Source organism: Mus caroli, unplaced genomic scaffold (genome assembly GCF_978045245.1).
Source record: "Mus caroli unplaced genomic scaffold, Mus_caroli_1 scaffold_4, whole genome shotgun sequence".
Taxonomy (NCBI): Eukaryota; Metazoa; Chordata; class Mammalia; order Rodentia; family Muridae; genus Mus; species Mus caroli.
Genome location: NW_028227259.1, coordinates 119,809,782 through 119,832,333, shown reverse-complemented (window position 1 = coordinate 119,832,333; position 22,552 = coordinate 119,809,782). Strand labels below are relative to the sequence as shown.

Below are 22,552 nucleotides of genomic sequence, written 5' to 3'. Positions count from 1 at the left end.
AGTTTCCCAGGAGTGTTTACTGCCAGATCTGGTCACAAGTCTTAGGGTATATAGGGGTCCGGTGAGGAAGTTGGCACCCTAGTGCCAAACCCTGGCTTTGTCTAGTGACACTGCTGTTTGAAAGGCCAAGCTGAGAAATAATTCCTTTAAAATAAGTAACTTACTTCATAAAACCTGGAACCGTAAGTGTATCTTAAGGGCCAATTATATATCAGAATCCTATTCCCCTGTTACTTTACTGGAATCTGGGAAACCATGATGATCCACGGGACGGAGAATTGAAAGGTCAGAGGGCACTTACGTGAAAATGAACTAGAGTGAAAATCCCCTGTGCATGGGTCAGTGAGAGGAATAGTGGGCCCATTCACCGCAGGGGCTTGCTCCTTTTGGTCTCTTACCCAGGTGCACACTTGAGAGACAATATTTCTTTGTTTGGATAGACACCCGATCTCTCTGGACAAAGGCCATATACCTCACTTCCCCAGGACAGCATCCTATCTGATTGCTTGGTGGCCAGGGAGGAGCTGTGCCCTGAGCACAGCTCTGATGCAGAGTGGGAGCAGCCAAGAGGCTGAGGGGGGAAGGAAAGGCCAAGCCCAGAAGACAGAGATCAGGCCAAACACTTTTTAAATTTCCACTGGAAAAGTGTTGAGTTGGGTCCCCATGATGTACACTAGGAAGAGCCTTAAGACATTCGCAGGTTAGAGCACAGAGAAGGAAAGCATCCTGACCATGACTGGGGAGAATTTACGAGCATGCAGGTGTATCAGAGATCATTGTGGCAGGGAACTAGAATCGGAGAAACAGGCTGGGTGAGGACCTTCGGGTCTCTAGAGGCCTTCCCTTCCCCCAAAGCCAGGGCTACTTGGGAAAGCTTTCTGGAGCCCCTGGGCATGGTAGAGCCCTGGATTCGGCTTCCTCACAGCAAGCCTGGAAGCCAGAAAAGACTAGGCATCTCTTTCCTCAGTTCTCTCTCTGACACTGAAGAGAGCGGACATACCTTACAAGAGATGCGTGTGTCTTGACACTGACTTCAATGTGCAAAATATCCAACACTTCCCATAAGGGAGATCGTTGCTTCTTTTCACAGATTCTTGTTCAAGTTAACCATGAGGCCATTGTCTCATTCTTTCCAGGGCATGGGCTGATGTAGACACTCTATCTTCTGTACCCTTCTGGCATCTCATTAGCCAGGGGCCAGGGTCTGAGCTGGGATGGTAGCTCCAGGCAGTGGGAAGAGAAGGCGGAGAGCCTGTTTGCAAGAACACAGCACCTAGTAGGGAACTTCCTGGTGCTTGTGACTTGAGGTGTAGGCAGATCAGGTGCTGTGCTGCCTGGCAGGGCTGAGGTCAGGCAAGGTGGGGCCTTTTCTGACTTATCTCTGGAATTTACAGAGCACTGACTATCCACCCTTCCTCTGCCTGGCAGCCCACATTCTGGCTTCCCCTGGGCTAACTCCTACCCCTTCCCAGTCAGCTTTCTAAAGGGGAGGGCCTGTCCCTTCAGCCCAGGATTATACAGCTCTCTTCTCCAAGACGAACCCCAAGTCTCTGGGCACAATATCCAGAGACACATATCTCCATATCTGGGGCTAGTCCCTCCTCCTACGCTCAGCCAATAGAACTCTACACCATCCTGTGGTTCTCCGTCTTTTCAGATCAAGATGCTGTCAGATCGAAAACGGGAGCTGGAACATCGGCTCACCGCCACCTTGGAGGAGAATGACCTGCTTCAAGGGACTGTGGAGGAGCTACAGGACCGGGTGCTGATCCTAGAAAGGCAGGGCCATGACAAAGACCTACAGGTACTGGGCAGAGAGGCTACTGCATAGAGCTAGGACCAGACAGGGGTGGGGATGGGGCATGGGGAGCAGGTGCTTAGCCAAAAAGGAAAGGCTAGCGCCACTGCTGGTGGCCAAGTAGGTGACCCTGAGATCTCCACATGGGTCTTAGACTTCCCCAGGGAACTCTAGCATGCCTGTACCTGGGTAAGTAAGTGTTCTCAGATCACCCCTTCCTTCTGTGTGCTCAGAGCCACTGGTCCTGGAGCGGTGTCACACAGTTCTCTCTGGGCAGTTAATGCGGAGCACGCGGAGTCTCCTGACCTAGCTAGCTAGTATTTGTGAAATCTATGAGAAGATCTCAGAGGAAGCCCATGGACCCCACTCTCGGCTCCAGTGCCCTCCCCTGCCGTTGCCGGCACAACACAGAAACCAAGAACCCAGCAGGCATGCTCAACTTCTGCCCATTGCCAGAAAGGGCTCAGGCCAAGCCCTTGGTGAGCCTAACTGATGTTTTTAACTTCCCTAAGAGAAACTACTTCTTAGTCATCTTTGCTCTTGTTTGGGAACTGCCACCAGGCTTCACCTAAAAACCCAAGCTCAGACTTGGAAGAAATAACCTCCAAAACAAAAAATAATCTCCCAGTCTCCCCAGAAATATGGGGCAGTATCTGTCCCCCGGGTGCTTTGCTGGGCTGGTTCTGTAGAGTGGGTGGGGAGAGTCCAGTGGGCAGTGTTGGTATCATATGTGGGTCATCTGTTGGGCAGGTAATACTGGAATGCCAGGTGAGTCCCTACCCAAAGACCAGGCCGCAGAGGCCTCACTGGGTTCAGAGGAAAGCTGTTCAGAGGTTCTGATGTGAGATGACATTTTAACTAAAGCCAAGCATGGTGGTACATGCCTACGATGATCCCAGCACTTGTGAGGCTGAATAAGGAGGAATTGGAGTTCAGCGTTAGCCAGGGCTATGTAAAGTTCCTGACCAGGCTAGGCTGTACTGAAACTGTCTCAGACAATAAACAAGAACAACTTCTGAGTCTGGAGTCCAGCGACACACAGCACCTCGCAGAGTCCAGTAACTCACAGCACCGCGCTGTCTGTGTGAGCTCGGCTGCACCAGGCAGAACCTCTACAAGGGTCGTCTAGCAGGGTTTAAGTTCTCCTTGGTGATGCTTTTGTTCCTTCAACTCATCATTTTCCAGATAGTAGGGCTTCAACAAATGCTGACTAGAAATGGGTCTGGGATGTAGTTCTGTTGTTGGGGGCTTGGCCAGAGAGCAGAGACTCTAGTTTCTATCTCCAGTACCACAGAACAGAGAGGACAGTAGAGGAGAAAGTGACGTGACGCCAGTCCTAAAGCCTTCCAGCAGGTTCTGAAGTGGAGAGAAGTGCTAAGGCTGCTGTGATAGACAGCAGAGATGACACAGGTCACTTTCTAGTGAATGGAGAGCTTTCATATTCTTCTCTAAAGCCTACAGAAAACAAATCATTTATCCCAAGGCATATACCAGGTCCTTGATGGAATGCAGACTAGAAACCTCCCCCCTCCACGATAGCTGACTCGCCTGGTGCTCATTTGCCCTTGCAAGCCCTCCGTGGAGCAGCCTTCAGATCCCCAGGAAGCACTCTGAGACAGAACAGAGAGGGGGAAAGAACTACAAAGCCAGAAACTGCCCTTGCCAAAAAGAAACTTTGAGCCTAGCATGAATTTGCAAATCAGAATGATGTCTCCTACCTAACTAGGAACCGGGAAATGAGGGGGAAGAGCGAGAACCTCTGGGACCGTCAGCGGGCTGTGTCCTGTAGCATCAGGAACCCAGCTGAGGCCACACACTCATGCAGGGCCGCCAGCAAGGCGGGACGACGGTCCACCCTTTTTGGAGAATCATATTTATCCTCACCTTTCCTACTTCTGTCTGTGCCTTCTGTTTATGTAAAAGCTCCTTGTCACTAGTTACTAGTGTCCTCCAGAAAGCCGTCACCAAGATGGCCTTAAATGACAGGAAAAAATCCAGCTGACCCAGGTGGACTTGCACAGTCCTACCCCAGCTTTGTAAAGTGTTGAGTCAGTGGCCTTGGAATGTGTTTAATCCCTTGATTTTAAATCCTCAGATAAGGGCGGGTGGGAGGCTGAGCTGGCAAGGCAAAGGCCTCCATCAGCAGGAGGGCCCCTTTGATCTGCTTCACTGGTGACTGGTCCTGCTGTCTGCCAAACTTTTTTTTCTAGGGGGGGGGGGGATAGGGCGGGGAGGGTTGTGTGTAGGTGCACAGCCACAGTGCACATTGTCAGGTCAGAGGAGAGTTACTGACACTTCTCAACTCCCAACACGTGGATCTCAGGATGAAACGCAGGTCGTCAGGCTTGGGGGCCTATGCTCCCTGAGCCAGTCCTCCCACCCTAAAACAGATTTTTAAGGCGCTGGTGGAGTTCAGCTGTGGTCGTTGTTTTTGTTCTGAGGCCTTATCATAGGCATTAAAGCTCACTGCTCGCTTCATAACAAGCGTTTGGTTTGAGATGGGGTCTAAGGTTAGTGCTACGTAGCTTAGAACTTGATGTGCTGGCCTTGGACTCACAGCAGGCCTCCTGTCTCTGCCTCAGTAAAGAAATCAGTTGTCAGTCTAAGGGGCACTCAGCCCCTTACAGAAGTGTGTAGGAGCTGACCCTGGCAAACGGGTGGCTTCATCAGCAGAGAGCAGCCCCACTCACCGTGGGGGACTCATAGAGCACATGTCCTGGGGACTAGACTTTGCCCTGACTCTGATCATGTGTAGTTCCCTCACACCATCTCAGCACTCCCATGTCAAGAGAATGCCCTCCTCACACTACGCTTCAGCGCTGTGAACTCAGACTTTCCATAGTGTACTAATAAAAAGGCATTTCGTGCCATCCCTTTCCGTACATAGAAATACACTGCCAGCTTTCTTATACAAAGATACTGTTTTCTTCTGCTTCTCTGTTTGAAGCAGAGTTCCTGTCTAGCCCTGGCTGTCCTAGAATTAGCTCTGGAGACCAGGGTGACCTGGAACTTCAGAGACCCGCCTGCCTCTGCCTCCTGAGTGACTGAGGGGTTAGTGGTATATGCAGCCATGCCCATACAGATACTATTTTTACATTACAGCATATCTGCAGTTGCCAGACTCTTCCTTGATTTGATTTGATTTTTCTGCACATTTGTCCAGGTGGTGAATCAGTCACTGACCAGAGAATGAGGCCCCTCCTGGCCTTTTGTTCTCTTGCTGTTACAGTTAATTACATATCTTTGAGTGTGCATGAGTAATTGAACTAATTGCGTCCAGTGTGTGAGAACTGTGAGACTGTCTCCTGCTGAGATGTATGTTTCCTGGACAATAATTTGTAAGGCATTTGGTACTTAACGTACTGCTTGTAACTGTGCCAAATGCTTCCTAGGAAAGTCTCTTTATTCCCTGTAACCCTGGCTTTCTTTGTTTTCTTTTCCTTCCAAGTTTTCCCAAAACTGGGGCTGGAGGAGGTCCCACTGTAGTAGCAGGTGTTGCTGACCCAGGGACAGGCAAGCGGCTTGCCAGGTCTTCTTGTCTTCCTGGCAGCAGTTGGGCTCCAGCCCTTTCTAGTTAGGGCTCATTCAGGCCACTAGCCAGCCAGTCTCTGGCAGTGGTGGGCTGAAGATGAGGCTCCAGGCAGCTAGGGAATTGGCTCCACGGCTCTGAAGCACTGACTCCTTTCATGAGGAGTTGCCACCACCCACCCAGAGCCCCTGCATCTGCAGGAGGCACGGCAGCTTAGTGAAAAGTCTGAGGAGAGCAGCACAGTCCACTCCTCAGTGCTGGGCTTGATCCCTAGGCCTTGGACTGTCAAGGTGCCCCTCCAGCACCGAGCTGTGTTTCCAGCCAACCCAAGTCTGGGAAATGTCCGTGTTGTACGCCACTACAGCCAGCTGTTTGCTCTTCTTAATGAAACAGAGATGGCTCCAGAAAGACCATTTTCTAAAAGAATAAATTTAAATCTCAGGAAATTCTTCACCCACACTAACCTCTAGGGAGAAAACTCTGTGTGTTTGCTGCTCTGTATACCAGACACTATAGGAGATCTGTGGGAATCTGTGGGGCTCTAGCCCAGCTGCAGTGGCCACGGAGTTACACTGGGAGAGGAGAGTTGGAAGGAGGCAGCCACTGCTCTCTTCCGCAGCTGCCGCTACTTTATAATTGCAATGAGACTACAGTTACAGTGAGACTACGAAGCAGCCAGGCTGGTGTGAGCAGGGAGAGCTGCAAGTGAGGTGCAGAGCCTAGGAACCAAGGTCAGGGTCACTGGGCAGGAAGTGACCGTGGTGGGCCTGGGGAGAATGTTTCAGGAGAGAATTTTCTTCTCCAGGAAGTGTTACAGCTTTTACATGACAGCAGCTCTCGGATGATCCCTGGTGGAGTAATCCGCACACCTTTACTCCTTCTGGATGGATAGGGTCTTATAAACATTTTGGGGTATGACAGCAGATACTCTGTGGAGGAGCTTGGGGCACTGCCCCTAAGTGATTGATTGTTGTGATCCTTTCCATGGGGTGCTGTGGCAGTGCCCTCAGGGGCCAAAAGAGGGCATCAGATCCCATGGATTAAGAGTTACAAACATCGGGAGGCAGAGGCAGGCGGATTTCTGAGTTCGAGGACAGCCAGGGATATACAGAGAAACCCTGTCTCGAAAAACCAAAAAAAAAAAAAAAAAAAGAGTTACAAACAGTTGTGAGCCGCCATGTGGGTGCTGGGAATCAATCCTGGGTCAGCTGGAAGAATAGCCAGTGTTCTTAACCACTGAGTCATCCAGACCCCTCCACTTTATTGCTTGAGACAGCATCTCTTACTGTCTCATCTCGTTGGGAACGTGCACTTCAGAATGGAGTTGCTGGATCATTGAAGAGTTCATGTTTTAACTTCATTCAGTAAACTGCTAAGGAGGGCTGGCAAGATGACTCAGTTAAAAGCACAGGTCCCGTATGTTTGTCATGGCAAGATCGTATCTGTATCCCACACACACATCATACATAGCACACGGACTTGAACCATAATAATAAAATTTCTTTTTTTCTTTTCTTTTTTTTTTTAAAAAGGAAACTGCTAAGGACTTGGCTAAGTGTAAACCCTCAGCTCTCATTGAGAGTGAGAATTGTAAATGCTCCCATTGTCATCAGAGTTTGTTTGCTGTTTCCAGTGATGGAGTCACTGTGGTCCCCCATTGCTGCTGGGCTTAGTTTTCTGCTTTGATAATGCCCAACCATGCCTGCTGCTGCCTGGCTCTGCATCGAGAGCACCTGTGCCCCACCCCTGTGGGACACTCATCTCCAGCCAGCCTCTCCTATCAGCAGTCCCCCAAGCCAGCGGAAGCCTGCAGCAAAACACAGTGTTTCCCAGGGAAAGTCACCCAAGGCTGCTGCCACTTCAGAGGCTGTCTTAGAACTCGCTATGTAGCCGGGCGTGGTGGCGCACGCCTTTAGTCCCAGCACTCGGGAGGCAGAGGCAGGCGGATTTCTGAGTTCAAGGCCAGCCTGGTCTACAAAGTGAGTGCCAGGACAGCCAGGGCTACACAGAGAAACCCTGTCTCGAAAAAACCAAAAAAAAAAAAAAAAAAAAAAAAAAAAGAACTCGCTATGTAGACCAGGCTGGCCTTGAACTCACAGAGATCCACCTGCCTCCCAAGTGCTGGGATTAAGGGCCTGTGCCACTATGCCTGGCATAATTTTTTTAAATCAAGATACAAAGCCTCTTATACTTGGTTCATATCTTGAGATTTTTGTTTGGTTTTGTCGTCGCTGCTGTTGAGACAGTGTCTTTCTTTAACTAAGCTGTGTGCCCTCACACAGTCCCTTGAGTCTTTTGAATCCTAGGTTCTTCCATTAACTTTTTCCCAGAGAATTCTCAAGTTCTGGAGTTGTTTATGCTGTTGAGTTTCTCAGAGCTGGGTCTTGCTGACTGGATCCCCCATACAGCCTGCTCCGTGTCCCTCCTGCCTCTGTTTTTCTCTGAGTTGTTGGCCAGTCTAGTGGCAGGGTCCACTTGTGGCCACTGCTTGCCGTGGTATGGCTCAGCAGCCCAGCCTGTGCTTTCTTCCCCACAGCTGCACCAAAGCCAGCTGGAGCTCCAGGAGGTGCGACTGTCCTACCGGCAGCTGCAGGGCAAGGTGGAGGAACTCACGGAGGAGAGGAGTTTGCAGAGCTCGGCCGCAACCAGCACGTCCCTGCTGTCAGAGATCGAGCAGAGCATGGAAGCCGAGGAGCTGGAGCAGGAGAGAGAGCAGGTGCTCATATCCCCACCAGCTGGCAGAAGTGGGCCCTAGGTTCTCTTCACCCTCTTCAGCACCGTGCCGCCCCCCCGGCATGAGTTCCGATGGCCACAGGCTGGAGTGAGACTCGCTCACTGGTCAGCCACTAAAACCTTGAACAGAACAGCCAGACCAGAGAGCTGTGTCCTGCTCAGTCTCTCCCCCTGGGCCTCTGAAGTGATCCAGAGCCATCCCTCCTGTGCCATTTGCTTCTTTATACCTCCATCGCCTCTCCTTCCCACCCAGGCTCTGACTCCAGCCCGTACAGCTACTCATAGGTGACAGAAATACTTTATGTGGCAGATGAGTGGGTTAGAGGGTGAGAGAACAGGGGAAATCAGAATTGGGAATAGCTGGTCACCCGCACAAGGAAGACTGAGGCAGAGCAGTTACGGCAGGCTAGTTCCAGGCCAGCCAGGGCTACGTATGTACATAGTAATCTCAAAAAGAACTGAGCATGGCGGGGGTGGCACATGCCTTTATTTCCAGCGCTCAGGGGCAGAGACGGGCAGATCTCTATATGAGTTCAAGGCCAGCCTGGGCTACACAGAAAAACCCTATCTCAGAAGGAAAAAAAAAAGAAAGTCTAAGATGTACTAGCTCTAAACTATTATTTCTTAAGATATTTTAAAAAACGAAACTCTTGCTTCTAAAAAGCAGATTTCAAGTACCTGTGTTTTGGGCTTAGGTACTAACTGACCGGGGCCTCTCTAGAGTCTGTAGTGATGGTAACATTTTGTGACACAGCTGAGGCTGCAGCTCTGGGAAGCCTACTGCCAGGTTCGCTATCTCTGCTCACACCTCCGAGGGAATGACAGCGCCGACTCAGCCGTATCCACAGACTCCTCCATGGACGAGTCCTCGGAGACCTCGTCGGCCAAAGACGTGCCTGCCGGCAGCCTGCGCACCGCCCTCAACGATCTCAAGAGGCTGATACAGAGCATCGTGGATGGCGTGGAGCCCACGGTAAGGGCCCGCCACAGGGCATGGTCGGCCTGCGTGGGGAACAAGGTGCAGACAGGGCCTCCCTTGTCACTTGTTGCCAGGATTCTGAGCCATTCATTTGAGAGTATTGAGCACCAGGAACCAGGAAGTCAGTCTCCATGGTCCCCTTCCTGCAAGTACAATGAGAGGGGTTTTCAACCTCCCTAACGCTGCAAACCTTTAATACAGCTCCTTATGTTGTAGTGACCCCCAACTGTAAAGTTATTTTCATTGTTCGTTCATGACAGTAACTTTGCTAGTGTTGTGAGTCATGATGTAAGTATTTTTGGAGATAGAGGTTAGCCAAGGAGGTTGCAATCCCTGGTTGAGAACCAGTAGCATTGTGGCATAGCTAGGGGGTAGTTCACCATACAGTTATGCACAGGCACTGGGGGCCTTGAGTTGGAGGGTTTGCTTAGAAACTTAGTTGTCTATGTAAACTCCCAGGCTGTCCCTGTGCGGCTGGTCCTGATGGGGTAAGAGTGAGCGGGCAGAGCGTGAGCACTAAGGCTTGCCAGGTATGACCGCTCACAGCTTTAGTCCTGCACTATGGAGGAAGAGGCAGGCAGGTTACTGTGACTTTGAGGCTAGCCTGGTTTACATAGTGAGTTCCAAGACAACCAGAGCTGCATAGTAAGACCCTGTCTCAAAACAAACAACAACAAAAACCCTAAGGCTTCTTTCTAGCAAAATCAGTACAGAAGGTTGAGGAGGTGAACAAGACCTCAGGTGTGAAGAAGAGGGCTTTTCTTCTGGCTCCCCTCCCGCCCCCGCCTCCCGTGGCCTGGCATGTGCACAGTCTGATGGGTTTCTTCTTGACTTCTCTCCCATCTAACAGACACTTAGGTCTTTGTCATAGTGGAGGCAGTCAGATGAGGGACAGATGTCTCTGTTGGAACAGCCTGGGTTGCTCTGTAGAGTGGATGCTAGGAGGCCAGGTCATTGTGGGGTAAGGAGATGCCAGAGCTTTGTGCCATTCGTAGCACGCAGCTGCTTCTCCCAAAGCTTGGTAAAAACAAGCTCTTATAGGATAAAATTAAACCCAAGTCGCACTTGCCCCGGCCTGTGTCATCCTCCCTGTCGTCTGTCCTTCCTCTTCATCTTTCTGTCCTCTGCATTGTGCCTCCTCCCACTAACTGTCGCTTGCTCCTCCCTCCCCACACCTGCTTACCTCTCTCTGTCAGAGCACCCGGAGGATGGACGATGACTCCTTAGAAGAACAAATAAGGCAGACCAGTGAGGACTCAAGAGCCCTGAGGGAGCTCATGGAGGGAGAGAGGGGTAAACTGAGGCAGAGCCTAGAAGAGCTGCAGCAACTCCACAGTCAGGTGAGCACCCCCATTTCACAGTGCAGAGAGTGTGCACGGGGCCTTTACCTAAAACGCCCACCTGTGTGAGCCGAGGGCACCCAAAGTTGAGGAATTGGGTGCTGACCACTGAAAGCCACAGCTCCCAGGTTGTGTTGTGGAAGTTGTGAAGTGAAGATGTTGGTGTCTTCCCCTCTGGGAGCCTATTTTTCAGCTCTGGAAATTTCTGTTGCCCTTACTGTTCCTTTCTTGTTTGATCATGGCCCCATCTCTCCTATGGACACTGAAGGACATGGATATTCTCATCTGAAAGATGTTAAGAACTTAGAAGTGCCACCCAGAAGCTTGTGAGGTCTGTCCTGAGACAAGCTTCCTCTGGACCAGACTCTTGTGCAGGAGTGAAAACTTGGGGACACCTACAGATAGTCCCACTCACATCCCACCTGTCCTGGGCCACTGCTCCCACCCTTCTATGTGGGATTAACACACAGCTTTCGCCTTGGTAACGTGTTCTTACACGTATGATGCCTTCATTATAAACCTTTGTCTCTTCACTGTCCTCTTAGACGAATATGGGGAGGCCGACCTCCAGCCACAGAGCAAGGATGGAAATTACAGCTGTGGCTTGCTCCTGGTCACATACTGGGGAGTGAGCTAGGTAGCCCAAGGCATGCTCCTGCCTAAAGTCCACGGTCCTCAGAGAGTGATTCAGTCTTAAGGACAGATCTTCTAAACTGAGAGAATAAAATACTTGATCCAGACGTTCTCTTAACAGGTCTAGCTCGGTGGTGGGAGTGTTGACAAGCAACTGCAAGGCCCTGGCTTTAATCTCCAGCACTCCCAAAAGGAAAAGCTTGTATAGAGGTCCTTTGAAGTCTGTGGTACATGCATGTAATCAAAGCCCTTGGGAGGTGAAGGCAGGGGGATTAGGAATTCAAGGTCATCCTTAGGTACAGTGCCAGTTCACACTAGCCTAGGCTACCTGACACCTGTCTCAGTGTTCTTTAGATTAACACTTGTATTGTTGGTAGAGTGGTTTGGAAATGGAGTGTTAACATTTACCAGCCTTGAACTCTTGGGCCCAGTAGATCCTCTTGCCTCAGCCTCCCAAGCCTAGTACTGTGTTCCCACTTACTAAAACAAGTGCTTGCTTATTAAAGTGTTGACAATTTTCTAAAAATTTTACTTTGGCTGCTTTTCTTATCAAAGTGAGGACCTTGTTTCATTGAGAAACACAGTTTAAATACAGGTTCTCTACTACGTAAGTTGATAGCCAGGCATGGTGGGGCGGGCACACTGTTGATCCAACACTCACTCGGGAGGCAGAGGCAGGCAGATCTGTGTGAGTTTAGGGCCAGCCTGGTCTACACAGTGAGTTTCAGGACAGCCAGGGCTGTTACACAGAGAAACCCTGTCTCAAAAAAGAAAGAAAGAAAAGAAAAGGAAACCAAAACAAAAGTTGGTTTGATGTGTGGTTGAGTTCAGTGCCTGTGAGCTCCCTGTCAGAGAGCGCTCTAGGCTGCACTCGTGTTCCACATGAAGTGGAGAGTTGGATGGCTTTTCCAGAGTACTCAAGAGAAGCCCCTCGGCCACACCCACACCCACTGCCATGGTAGTCATGGGGCCACACTAGCACCCGAGGGGGGGTTGGTGCTCAGATGGGATTTCATAGTCCAGGATGACTGAAAACAGCAGCAGACACCTCGTGCGGCACCGTGAACAGTGGTTGGTTCCCATCCGACCACCACTGAGCCTGCTAGTGAGCACATGTCTGGATGGCTGTGGAGCACCTGTAGCCTAGAGAACTGAGATTCCAGGAACAGCTAGCCCATTGCTTCCCACTTGGGGGAGTTCTTTACACCCCTGGAAACTGGGCCGGAAGTCAGTGTGGGCATGCACTCTCAAACACTAACCAGACTGTTAAGTAGAAGACTGCAAATTATTTAAGTGCTAATTATTTGTATGAGACAAAACCTAATAACCGACATGAAGACCTGCCTGGCACCCACCACTCCAGTGTCCTCTGTTCTTACCATCCACCCTGGCATTAATGAGTACAGAGCAAATACCAGCAGATGGTCTGGGTCTTCAGGATTAATTGCAGAATATAAAAGACAAGCACCCAGGAGCTGAAGAGATGGCTCAGCAGTTGAGTACACTTGTTCTTGCAGAGGACCCAGGTTTAGCTTCCAACACCCACATGGTGGGTCACAACCATAACTCCAGTTCCTGACACTCTGTCCTAATCTCCATGGGCCCGTGGCACATACATGGCGCACATACCTACAGCCAGCCACCTCCACATGGTGGCAGTTTTCCTGTAGTGTGGCTTGAGAGCAGGGTACCTCATATGAGTCGTGGGCAGCATCCAAGTCCAGACAGAAGTCATCAGGTCCTGGCCACTGTGTGCTCCTGCACGCTGCCAGCCTCCTCCATCTTTTTTTTTTTTTTTTTTTTTTTTTTTTTTTTTTTTTTTTTTTTTTTTTTTTTTTGGTTTTTCGAGACAGGGTTTCTCTGTATAGCCCTGGCTGTCCTGGAACTCACTTTGTAGACCAGGCTGGCCTCAAACTCAGAAATCCGCCTGCCTCTGCCTCCCAAGTGCTAGGATTAAAGGCGTTCGCCACCACCGCCCAGCCCATCTTCCCCCCACCCCCGATGCCCTGAAACAGGGATTCTCTGTAGAGCTCTGGCGGTCCTGGAACTCACTTTGTAGACCAGGTTGGCCTCGAACTCAGAAATCCGCCTGCCTCTGCCTCCCGAGTGCTGGGATTAAAGGCCTTTGTCACACCCGGCTCCAGCCTCCTCCATCTTAACGCCCCTCCTTCTCTGCATGGTCACAGAGGAGCTGAGCACTCACAGGTGTGTCCCCTCCAGCTCCGCCTCTGTCTGGAGGATTCCACCCCCCCCCCCCCCCCGACCTGCTCATCCTTCAGTTGCAGAGCAGATTTCACTTCTTCCTTGGTCCTCTCTTGCTCTCCTTCCTGCACCCTCTGCTCTACCTTACCGTGGTGATGGCATTCCCATGTTATCTTCCAGTCGGGCAGACCACAGCCCCCATAATGACCAGTGCAAGTGCTGACTCGGCGTTTTCTCCTGGCTGGCCTAGCACAGGCCACTGGACAAAGCTCGAGCACGGAGACTCAGATGGTGGTGAAAGGAAAGACCAAGTAGCATGGCTTTAAGGGTGGGCTCTTAAGTGCTGTTTAATGATGAGGGCCTCTGTGGGGTGTAATTTGAGTATGTGTATGATAAACCAGATCCACTTGGATGACAGCCGTCAGATCCAGCCTTAGTGAAGAGAGGAAGAGTGCAGCCCACAACCGAGGTTAGAGCTTGCAGGGGGACCTTCATCACATTTAAGCCTCGAGTAAACTCATTGTGGGAGATTTTTTTTTTTCCCTGATTTCCACAGCCCTTCCTAAGCAGTTGACTGTTGGGCTCTAGCTTCTTCAGGTTTTCTAGACCACAGTGGAAAGCTTTTCTGGAGCTTTATTTGACACATATTAGGTTGGTTGGTCCTGTCTAGTGTCATGCCCAGTGTGTGGTTTCAAAACCTGTCTGCTCCTTCCTCAGTTATCCTGAAGCCACACCCACACTCCTTTGATCTGAAGAAGTTTGTCTTTGCCACAGTCTTTCTGGGTCGTGGTACAGGCAATAAGGCTGCAAAAGCTGCTGGTACCTCTCCCCAGTCACCTCTGCCTTGGAGCTAGAAATATGCAAATGAGAGTTTGCTGAAATTCTAAACTGCACGCTCCCAAAGCTTCCTGAGAAAGTTGGAGCATTCTCAGTCTGCAGAGCATCAGGCCCAGGCCCTCATATTCCTTACTGGGCACTCAACGTTTGAGGTTAGGAGAGAGGCTCAATGATTAAGAGTGCTGGCTGCTCTCCCCGAGGACAAGGTTGGATTACCAGCGCCCACATGGCAGCTTGGAACTGTCTGTAACTCCAGTTCCAGGGATCCAGCACCCTTCTGGCCTTAGTGGACACACAGACATATGAGCAGACCCACCGTACACATAAAACTTTCCTGTCTTCCTGCCTCATCATTGGATGGCTTCTGCATTCATGCTAAGTAGCTGCTGGCTCTGTCTGGGACCTTGATCTTCAGTCTAGTCATGGAGTCAGGGTGGCAACTGTTCCCTTAATAGGAGGGAGCAGACCTGTGTGGATGGATCCTCCCTTGGAAAAATGTCAGTGGGTGTGTAATACTTACCAAGAGGGTGTGGTTGGGCATCCCTGTTCATGTCTGATCCTATTAGTCTTTATTGCTTAACACATTTTGAAATCTCTAGAACTGGTTGTGCACAACACATTTGCTTTGTGTAACTTCAGTAAAATGAATGCACTGCATTAAACCCAATAGCTATCAACAGCTGGAACAGCTGGATGGATAACAGGCAGGGCAGGGTCCTGGGATCTCACAGGTCTGCAGCCTGGGGGGGGGGGGGGTTTGGCAACTCTAGCTCACACCAGAGTGCAAAAGGAAGTAGATGCCTTCCTTGTGTGGCTTTTCTAGCTTGAGGTCATACTCTGTCCCCCCAGCAGGACATACAGTCAGCGATGTCCCCACATAGTGAAGGTTTGGGTCGGTGACTACCTCAGCATATCAGCTGATCAGTACACGGGTGTTTTAGGAGTAAGTTGCACCTGCAGCCACCCCCTGGGATGTACAGGTGGCAAGGGCATGCTTCCAAGACTGTGCTCTGCTCGCAGTGCTGTGGGGTTGGGTGGAACGCATTGCTACACAGCCACTAGAGCAGCCCTTCGTTGCCAAACAATAACTCCCAGGTTAGTCTGAACAGGTGCCATTTACTGAGGCACGGCCCACAGAGAAGGTAATAGAACCAGACTGACAGAGCATACTGTTGAAATCCCATATGGCTTTGATCTGTGGAGCTGAATGGGGAGATCACACTGGGCCAGAAGTTGAGACCCTGCCTCCAAAACTCTGTTCCACAGCCCTGATGCAGATGGGGGAATCTCTTCACTGTCTGCCTGGAGTGCCTCTCAGCCAGAGCAGGGGTATGATATGCTGAGGACACGGGGGTATCTGGAACCATGGCTACATAGCAGGTTCAGCCTCCCTATATGGAGTGTGTGTGTGTGTGTGTGTGTGTGTGTCTTGTTATCTAACTGCAGGACCAGCCTACTCCCCATACATGCCCCTGAACCTGTGGACACCTTTTTAAAAAATTTTTTTTCAGAGATTTATCCTTAATTTTTTTTTCTTTTTTTTTTTTAAAGATTTATTTATTTATTATATGTAAGTACACTGTAGCTGTCTTCAGACACTCCAGAAGAGGGCACCAGATCTCGTTACAGATGGTTGTGAGCCACCATGTGGTTGCTGGGATTTGAACTCCTGACCTTCGGAAGAGCAGTCGGGTGCTCTTACCCACCGAGCCATCTCACCAGCCCCCTTTATCCTTAATTTTATGTGTATCAGAAGGGGATGTTGGGAACCTTCAAGATAGAGTTAGAGCCACCTGTACTGAGAGTACTGAAAAAAAGCAAAACACAAAACAAAACAAAACAAAACAAAACAAAAAAACCTTGGGTCCTCTGAAAGAGCACACAGTGATCTTCTTAACTGCTGTCCATTTCTCCAGCCCCTCAAGATTGAGGTGGAAGTCAGCAGACAACGTTTTGGAGTCGCTTTTTTCCTCCCATCTTTATTTGGGTTCAGGTTGCTGGGCTTGCATGGAGGGCACCTCTGCCTGCTGATCCATCTTGCTGGACTCTGGGTGCCTTTTCCTTGGAGAAAGCACCCAGGCTGGTGGCAGCAGCAGCAGCAACAGCAGTGTTATCACAGACATCTCTCTTTGATCTGTTGCTAGGTGACACTGCTGAGCGTGGAGATGACCGCACTAAAGGAGGAAAGGGACCGACTCAGAGTGACCTCTGAGGACAAGGAGCCAAAGGAGCAGCTTCAGAAGGCCATCAGGGACCGGGACGAGGCCATTGCCAAGTGAGTGACGTGGATCGTTTACTCTGTGTGTGTGTGTGTGTGTAGGTATTATAGTGTATGTAGTGTATGTATGTGTGGTGAGTGTGGCCCCTGTTTCTGTCCCTGTAGCACTGAGGATACAGGTTTTCCATGAGTGCTGGGATTCAGACTTCAGCCCTCACTGTTCACCAGATGCCTGCCCTTCCATCTCTCTAGCCTCCACTGTTTCCTTTAATAACACTGTGCTACATGCTTGTCTTTAAACTGCTGGTGCCCTCCTGTGATCCCAGCACTCGGGAGGCAGAAGTACCAAGACCTCTGTGAGTTTGAGGCCAGCCAGGGCTACACAGGAAAAATCCTGTCTCAATAAACGAATGAGTGAAGGGAGGGAGGGAGGGAAGGAAAGGAAGGGAAGTTGTGTCATGAGCCTGCCATAATGTGATCTACACAAACAAGAAAGGACTTCAGCATGAGCCAGCCTGCACCACAGACAGAGTTCAAGGCCAGCCTAGGTTCCATAGCAAGACCTTCTCCCCTCCCTCCACCCTGCCCCCCCAAACAAAGGTTAGCTACCTGCTACTCACTCACTTGTTCCCCTGGGGAAGAGCGTGCTAGGGAAGGCTGTCATGTGCCTTGTTGACACGTTTCCTATGAGTGTGTTTGTATATCTTTAATATATTTGTTGCATAGTTGGTTGGTTTTTCTTTCTGTTACTATGGGTGGCGTGTGCTATTCCCTGCTACTAGTGTGGCATAGGCTATCCCCATGTACAGTTTAGCTTCCCAAAGTTATTATTGTGTCAACCACTGCTTTGTTATTTTTGGTTTATTTTTCATTTACTACAGACATGCTCAAGTATACACAAAAGCATCCTAGCAGGAACCCTCATCTGCCGGTCCGTCAGCTTTAGCGAGAGTGTTGTGTGGGTTAGTTGGTCAGATGGGTTTTTTATTTGGTGGTGTGTTTATGCTGAGGGTAAGCCCAGAGCCTCGTGTGTGCCAGGCAGACGCTTTCCCAGTAAACTATACTCCACTGAGAAAACACTATCCAGTCAGTCTTCTTAACCCTCCCCCAGCACATACAAGTTATGTCATAAATGGAAGTTTAGCTGCTTAGAATCTTCTCTGGAGCCTGAGAGTTCACCTGACTGACGTGTTCTGAAAGTCTGTCATACTTGCCACTCCCTTAACTGAGCTGCCCCTGGGAGGCCAGGCTGTCTGGCTGTCTGTACTTCTCACTGGGATGATTTCATACCATTTCAGTGTCCACTGTTCTGTTTTCCCAATAAGCCAGGTCATCTTCTTAAATTGTGTTGTCAGGTCGTCATTGTTGTTGTTGTTAACAGAGAAGAAGTGTGTGAATGCATTTCTTTCCATCGGACAAGTTGGAGGTACACAGGGATAGTTTCCCGTAGCCCCTATTTTGTGAGTTGGTTGCTTTGTTTAGCTCCGCAGCCAAGGCTGGCTTCTGACTAGGGCCAGCCTTCTCCCTGGTCTTAGACGCAGCTACTGAGATCCCAGGCGTGCACTAGCACACCCAACTGACCTAAAAACATTTCCTAGGGCCTCAGTTACTGCCCTCTTCACTGAGAAGGTAAACGGTGCCTCCACAATGGGACGGAAAGGAAGGGAAGCTCTTAAACCCGACTCTGGAGGGCAAGGACTCACGCTCCCTAGTGCGCATGCAGGTCTGAAGAGAGCTGGTCTGAGTGATGCCCTGGGCCTTTAAGCTAGAGCAGTGAGCAGTGTAGCGCGGCAGGTTCTCTGGTCAGACCTCCCATTAGGTCGCCTGTTTCTTCTAGCTCAGTTTCTGGAATTGAGTGCAGTGTATCTCAGTAAGGTCTGTCAGTGTCACTTGCCCCTGTGTGCCATATTCCGTGTGAACATTAAAGCAGTAGCTTTGAAGCGGACATGACCCGTGGTGCTCGGTGCCTGCACATGTTAATCACCGGGGCTCCCACACAGTGGCGTCAGAGTGGCTGGGAGGAGCCGCTGCTTCACCTGTATACTGTAACGGGTCCAGGGAGACCGGCCTCACCAGACTGCACTCGCTCGGAGACCTTAGGTGGTCTTTATCTCACACAATGGGAAAGCCGCTAGCAGTGTATCACCTTACGATTAAAAAGCACTCACTAAAAACAGAAGTTAATCAGGCAGATGAAAAACTTGTACCACTAAAACCATACCAATGTGGGTACCACCAATTGTTCTGGGGCTAGCAATTGGCCTTACAACAAAACAAATCAAAATAGTGACTTCAGGAGTTCTTCTGGGCATTGGAAATATTCTTTTTTTTTTTTAAGATGTATTTTATTTTAATTATATGAGTACACAGTAGCTGTCTTCAGACACACCAGAAGAGGGCATCGGATCCCATTACAGATGGTTGTGAGCCACCATGTGGTTGCTGGGAATTGAACTCAGGACCTCTGGAAGAACAGCCAGTGCTCTTAACTGCTGAGCCATCTCTCCAGCCCCGGAAACACTCTAACACTCTCCTTTTTAAAGACTAGGATTCATGTATGATAAGCGAGTTGTGTGGTATGCATTTGGATCTGGGGTTCCAATTGAAGACTCCCCTTTCCTCCTGCACTGCAGCACTGGCATCTCTAGGCCGTGGCATTAGTCAGCACATTCCGGTAGCTCCGGGCTGCTCGCGGCGCCATCTGCGGGCGGACACTGGTACTTCCTGAGGCTAGAGCCGCTGGGAGCCGCCTGCGGTTTGGGAACTGTCAGGCAAATCGCGTCCATGGCAACCGCTGCCAGGAGGATTTCCGCTGTTCTTTAACAGCCAATGGCTGTGGGCATGACAGAAGCGACCTGCAGTGTCTGCACGCTTGCCCATTGGACAGGCTTGGTCCTATCCCTGTGGCCTGCAGCCGCAGTGGGCGGGGCCGGGACCAGCCCAGAGTTGTCGGGAGCTGCTTCTAGGGCAAAGTGGCTGGTGAATGCAGCACACCGGGTGTGGAGTAGGTGACTAATTGCTGGGTAGAGGGCAAAGCGGGCGGGGAGGAAGTATGGTCTGAGTTCTGTACAAATAAGAATCACCTACTCGTTCCGGCTTTGCTCATTTAGTGTGTCCTGAGAGCAGAAGGGCAGCCACTACAGGCCAGGCCTGCGGCCCTCCACGGGCCTGGCAGGATCTGCTTTCAGGCAGCGGGTGCCGCCTTTGCAGAGGCATCCTCCTCTCACACCCTCTCCACGCGGCCTGCTTTTTGCATTGAGCGGCTAAACTGTAATAACGTTGGGAAGGTGAGCAAAACAGTACCCAAGACACACAAATGGAAAATATTGAAGTAGGAGGGAGAGCTCGTATCAGTGCCATCTCCAGGGATAGCCCCAGTGTGTTATGGTATGTGGCCACACACTGGCAGTTTTATTCTCAAAACCTTGACCTTTTCCTCTCCAGTGCCATCATGGTAAACTGTCAGGAAGTGCCATGTATCTGGGTTTTCACTGGTGCCGTATTGTATTGTCTTTTTAACATTTTTAAACAGTTCCCCAGCTATTGCAAACTAATGTTGCTAAACTATGGCCACCATCCTTTGAACATCTTTATCTTTGGAACAGTTTCTTTAATGGCGGAGTAGCTCGTCCAAAGGACTATCTTTTATAGCAGGAGGAGAAGGTCCCACCCTGTGCTGTGCACAGCCTTGAGTGAGGGCCAGCAAGCAGCGCCTTTGTTGAGAGGCCTTTGATCCTCTCTAGGCTCTGTCCTCTTTTACCCCCTCGCTGTGACCTGTTTAGCGATGACAGGTCATCTTTTGTACCTATGGCTTGGTTAGGGAGCAGGAGTTGCAGTCAGTCCTTGAAGAAGCATAGCTCCAGGGACCCTGTGGTGTGGGATCGGCCCTTCCCTTCCCCGAGACTCCAGGTCTCCTAGTGAAGAGGCACAAGGTGCACATGTCCGTGCTCATCGCGGCCCATGTTTGCAGGAAGAACGCTGTGGAGCTGGAACTCGCCAAGTGCAAGATGGATATGATGTCTCTGAACAGCCAGCTACTGGATGCCATTCAGCAAAAACTGAACCTCTCTCAGCAGCTGGAGGCTTGGCAGGTAAGCAAGCGCCCAGGGCTGGGGGAGGGGGGCGCCCACTCAGAACCTGCATGTATCAATAAGGAGCCCCTGGGCCCCAGGCCCCAGGAAGACAGAAAGCCCAGGCAGCCTCTGGGAGGGATGTACCTCCACCAGATGTGGAGTAGGCCCCACTCAGCTGGTCATTCTGTTTGTTTTAAAGTGATGTGGTTCAGCCCAGTGGTCCCCACAGGTGCTGCCCTAGGCCTTCTCAAAGGTCTGTGGCTTCTTCATCCAAGGGCGCTGTTCAGGCATGGGTCAGTGCAGCTATCTCTATGCAGCTATCTCTAAGACCCCATTTTCAGGGTCTCCCAACTCCCTACTGCTAAGGTCATGACTCGGGGATGAGGGTGAGATAGGCTGATTCAAAATAATGGGTCTAGTGGTTAATGTCTTTCTCCAAGAGACTGTAACCTACTAGATAGTAGTCACCTGTGACTTAGGTGAGCCCCGCAGTGACCGACAGAACAGCAGTGTCCATTACATCGTGGCCCCGTGGGGCCGGCAGCAGCCAGCACCATGGCTCACCAAGGCTGTTCTCTTCTCTCCTCCTGGCTACAGTTTGCGTCCTCGGGGCTCTTTACTATCTGGCTGCTTTGGTTTCTGATCTAGTGGCCTTTCTCAGTTCCTGTGCCAACAGCTTTAGTTGTACACCCCTCCTGCCTTTGAGGTGAGATTGAGCCTTGTGTCCATCCGTCTGTTGTCCTCTGCCATCTGTCCCACATCTGCCATCTCCCCATGGCCCACTGTGTTGTGTGCCGGAGCCTGGCCTCATCTCTGTGCCATCAAGTCCCAGTCTCCTCCTTCTGTCACTGCAGCACGGCAGACCAATGCCGCCCTGTCATAGATGGGTTTGCACGGCTGGATAGCAGCAGGCGGGGATCAGGACCAGTTCGTGCACTGTGCACGTGTAAAGTTCCAAGGAGATGTATTCCCTGGGAGTCCATTGGTGGATTCAGTTATTTAAGTAGAAGAGTGCAGTTGTAGCGACTGTGACAGAAAACATGGCGGCATCGAGAGGACTTCTTCTAAAGCTCTGTGTTTTCCCTTTGGTGTTGAACAACATATTTTATGGACCTTGTCCTAAGTGCCACAGAGCAGTCAGTGTGCTGAGAATCTGCACTGGGGCTCAAGAAGTAGGAGCCGTGTGCTGGCAGAAATGACACAGGGTCTAACATGAGAGGCAAGTGGAGAATGGAGCTGGCAGGGGAAGGAGGAGGAGGAGGAAGAAGGGGAGGAGGAAGAAGAAGGGGAGGTAGAAGGGGAGGAGGAGGAGGAGGAATAGGGGAACAAGCTGTGTGCTCCCCACCTGGGGAGGGGTCAGGAAGATCCTCTGGTTTCATTTAGAGACCTTCAAATACGCCCACAGAGCAAGGCCTGAGTGCAGCTGAGGTAAGAGGCATCCAGGGTCTGCCCTCCTTCAGCTCACGAGTGCCTACTGAGCCACACAGCCCAACCTTTCCATGCTGCAGTGAGCCCACCCTAACCTGGCCTCACCCACCATGTGCTTGGACTCCAGCAACCGAGTCCCTGTGGGTTTGTTAGGGCCTTTTTGTCAGAGCATCACACAGCTCCCACTGGGCTAAAAGCTGGAGGTGGTGGTGGTTGCATACTGGTGGTAATTACCAGGGCTCCTTGCAGACGGTAGTGGCAGAGCCCATTGTCAGGTAGCTACCTCTAGTCAGTCCAGTGATGAGGGAACTGTCCTCGGCTGCTCCTCTGTGAGCTGCCTTCTGTGAGGGTGCTTTTTCTAGGCAACCAGGTCAGGTCAGGTCCTCACCCCCTAATAGACTGAAATTGGAACAAGATAGCATCTCAAAATGGCACTGCTCGTAGCTTTAGCCGTGGGAAGCTGGCCACAGGGGTCATCGCAAGCATACAGTGTCTGTCCAGTGTGGGGGCATGCCGGCTTAGCCTCAGAGTGATTTGAAGGGGGAAATTAGGACACAAACAATCTTGGGCAGGCCATTGGGCTACAGAGCTCACAAGCCAAGGTCACTCTGGGCTGAGGGTGGGGTGGCAAGCCAGACGGCAGGCACCCAGGCAGCCCCATAAGCTAGTATGGGGCTCACGGTTATGTAGGCCTAATGGCATTGCATCGGGATGGATGACATGGGCCCTGAGGCTGCGCACTAGCTACATGGCATCATGTGTCCTGGCGTGGTGTCAACATT

At 50.8% G+C, this 22,552-nt stretch overlaps 1 protein-coding gene across 3 annotated transcripts in view; it reads left to right on the top strand.

Annotated features, from left to right (window-relative positions):
* Positions 1 to 22,552, top strand: part of Bicdl1 (BICD family like cargo adaptor 1) — an 82,992-nt gene that overhangs the window by 58,898 nt on the left and 1,542 nt on the right. The window contains exons 4-10 of one of the 3 annotated variants that reach the window (XM_085837067.1): positions 1,658 to 1,804; positions 7,864 to 8,043; positions 8,815 to 9,033; positions 10,236 to 10,379; positions 16,196 to 16,326; positions 20,240 to 20,360; positions 20,940 to 21,195. In XM_085837067.1, coding sequence (XP_085693193.1) covers positions 1,658 to 1,804; positions 7,864 to 8,043; positions 8,815 to 9,033; positions 10,236 to 10,379; positions 16,196 to 16,326; positions 20,240 to 20,360; positions 20,940 to 20,990 — 993 coding nt within the window. In that variant the 3' untranslated portion in view covers positions 20,991 to 21,195. Of the gene's footprint in view, positions 1 to 1,657; positions 1,805 to 7,863; positions 8,044 to 8,814; positions 9,034 to 10,235; positions 10,380 to 16,195; positions 16,327 to 20,239; positions 20,361 to 20,939; positions 21,196 to 22,552 lie in introns of those variants that run through there. The other 2 variants (XM_029477602.2, XM_021163032.3) reach the window with 2 other exon arrangements.